The 1,756-nt window shown below is 59.8% G+C and overlaps 1 protein-coding gene across 1 annotated transcript in view; it reads left to right on the top strand.

Annotated features, from left to right (window-relative positions):
- Positions 1–1,756, top strand: part of CSMD1 (CUB and Sushi multiple domains 1) — a 710,708-nt gene that overhangs the window by 477,958 nt on the left and 230,994 nt on the right. Inside the window, exon 11 of the mRNA XM_015570591.1 lies at positions 1,233–1,336. Coding sequence (XP_015426077.1) covers positions 1,233–1,336 — 104 coding nt within the window. The remainder of the gene's footprint in view (positions 1–1,232; positions 1,337–1,756) is intronic.

Raw genomic sequence — 1,756 nt, 5'->3', positions numbered from 1 at the left:
TGGTGTGGTTCAGTTGATAGAGCGTGAGCCCTTTGGACTGAAGGGTTCAGGTTCCATCCTGGTCAAGGGCACGGACCTCGGTTGGGGGCTCTGGGCCCTGGTTGGGGCTTGTGCAGGAGGCAACCCATCGGTGTGTTTCTCTCACATCGAAGTTTCTCTCTGTCTCTCCCTCTGTCTTCCACTCTCCCTAGAAATCAGTGGGGAAATATCCGCGGGTGAAGAGAAAAAAAATCCTCATTCCCATCAGTGGCTTTTTATTTTCTTCACCTTCTTGGCCAACAAGAGAGAAACTGGACACTGGTGGCCTCGTTACTAACCTGCTCTCCCCAGAGGGGGAGGGAGGTACTCAGGGGACTTTAGGAAGGACAGACTGCAAACAGAATCCAGCAGCTTATTTAACAAGTCCCTGTTGAGACCGTCAAGAACACCTATCGATAAATTTCTCCGACTCGGTTTGCAGAAGAGCCGCGTATGCAGATGCGCTCCGCCCGGCCCTCTGGCCTCCGCAGCCCTTGGCAGCGGGGCAGGAGATGTGTTAATTCCGGGCGGCCAAGTCCTGGGGTGCGGGCACAGGGTCCCGCTTTTAAACGCGCCTTCCTCTGGGGGAAGCCGGAGCCCGGGGGCTCTGCCTCTGCCTGCGCCCTTGGTGGGTTGACCCCTGAGGGGTGGGCGTCCTTCCCCATGGCGGGCTGACCTGTCATTCCTGAGACTGCCTTTTCCTTCGGGAGCTGCCCTGGTCCCTGCACGCACGGCTGTCCCCTGCCCTTGTCCTGGGCCGAAAGGCTTCATTCTCTTTTCCATAAAAGACTGGAGCCGGGCTGGTGTGGCTCAGTGGTTGAGCACTGACTTATGCAGCAAGAGGTCACTGGTTCGATTCCCAGTCAGAGCACGTGTCCGGTGTGGGAGCACAGGGATGCAGTGGGTTAGGGAGCACGGGGATGCAGTGGGGTAGGGAACACGGGGATGCAGTGGGTTAGGGAGTACGGGGATGCAGTGGGGTAGGGAGCACGGGGATGCCCTGGGGGTACGGAGCACGGGGATGCAGTGGGGTAGGGAGCACGGGGATGCAGTGGGGTAGGGAACACAGGGATGCAGTGGGTTAGGGAGCACAGGGATGCCCTGGGGGTACGGAGCATGGGGATGCAGTGGGGTAGGGAGCAGAGGGAAGCCTTGCTGTGCGTGCTGGTCCGAGGGGGAGGTTCCCGGGCACTAAGTGCCTCCTGTCCCCGCAGATCATCAAGCTGGCCTTTGAGGAGTTCGAGCTGGAGCGCGGCTACGACACGCTGACCGTGGGTGACGCCGGCAAAGTGGGCGACACCAGGACCGTCTTGTACGTGTAAGTGTGTCACTCCCTCTCCAGCGCGTCGGGGCGTGTGCCAGCACGGGTGGGCGCAGGGCTCCCGGGCAGACTCCTATCTACGCGCGTGGGATAAAGGCCACGTGGACTGATCGCACGGGCCCACATCGCAGTCCCGGGAGAACTCCTTCGGGGTGTTTGATCCACGCCTCTGCTTCTTCCAAACCATCAAAAATATGGCAAACAGCCCTGGCCGGTGTGCTCAGTGGATAGAGCATCAGCCTGCAGACCAAAGGGTCCTGGGTACGATTCTAGTCAAGGGCAGGTACCGAGGTTGCAGGCTCCTCCCCAGCCCGGGCCCTGGTCGAGGCTCATGCAGGAGGCAACCAATTGATGTGTTTCCCTCACATCGATGTTTCTCTCTGTCTCTCCCTCCCTCTTCCACTCTCCCTAAAAGAC

Source organism: Myotis davidii, unplaced genomic scaffold, assembly GCF_000327345.1.
Source record: "Myotis davidii unplaced genomic scaffold, ASM32734v1 scaffold807, whole genome shotgun sequence".
Classification (NCBI taxonomy): domain Eukaryota; kingdom Metazoa; phylum Chordata; class Mammalia; order Chiroptera; family Vespertilionidae; genus Myotis; species Myotis davidii.
Note: the sequence above shows the minus strand (reverse complement) of the source record. Positions and strands in the feature narration are given on the sequence as shown.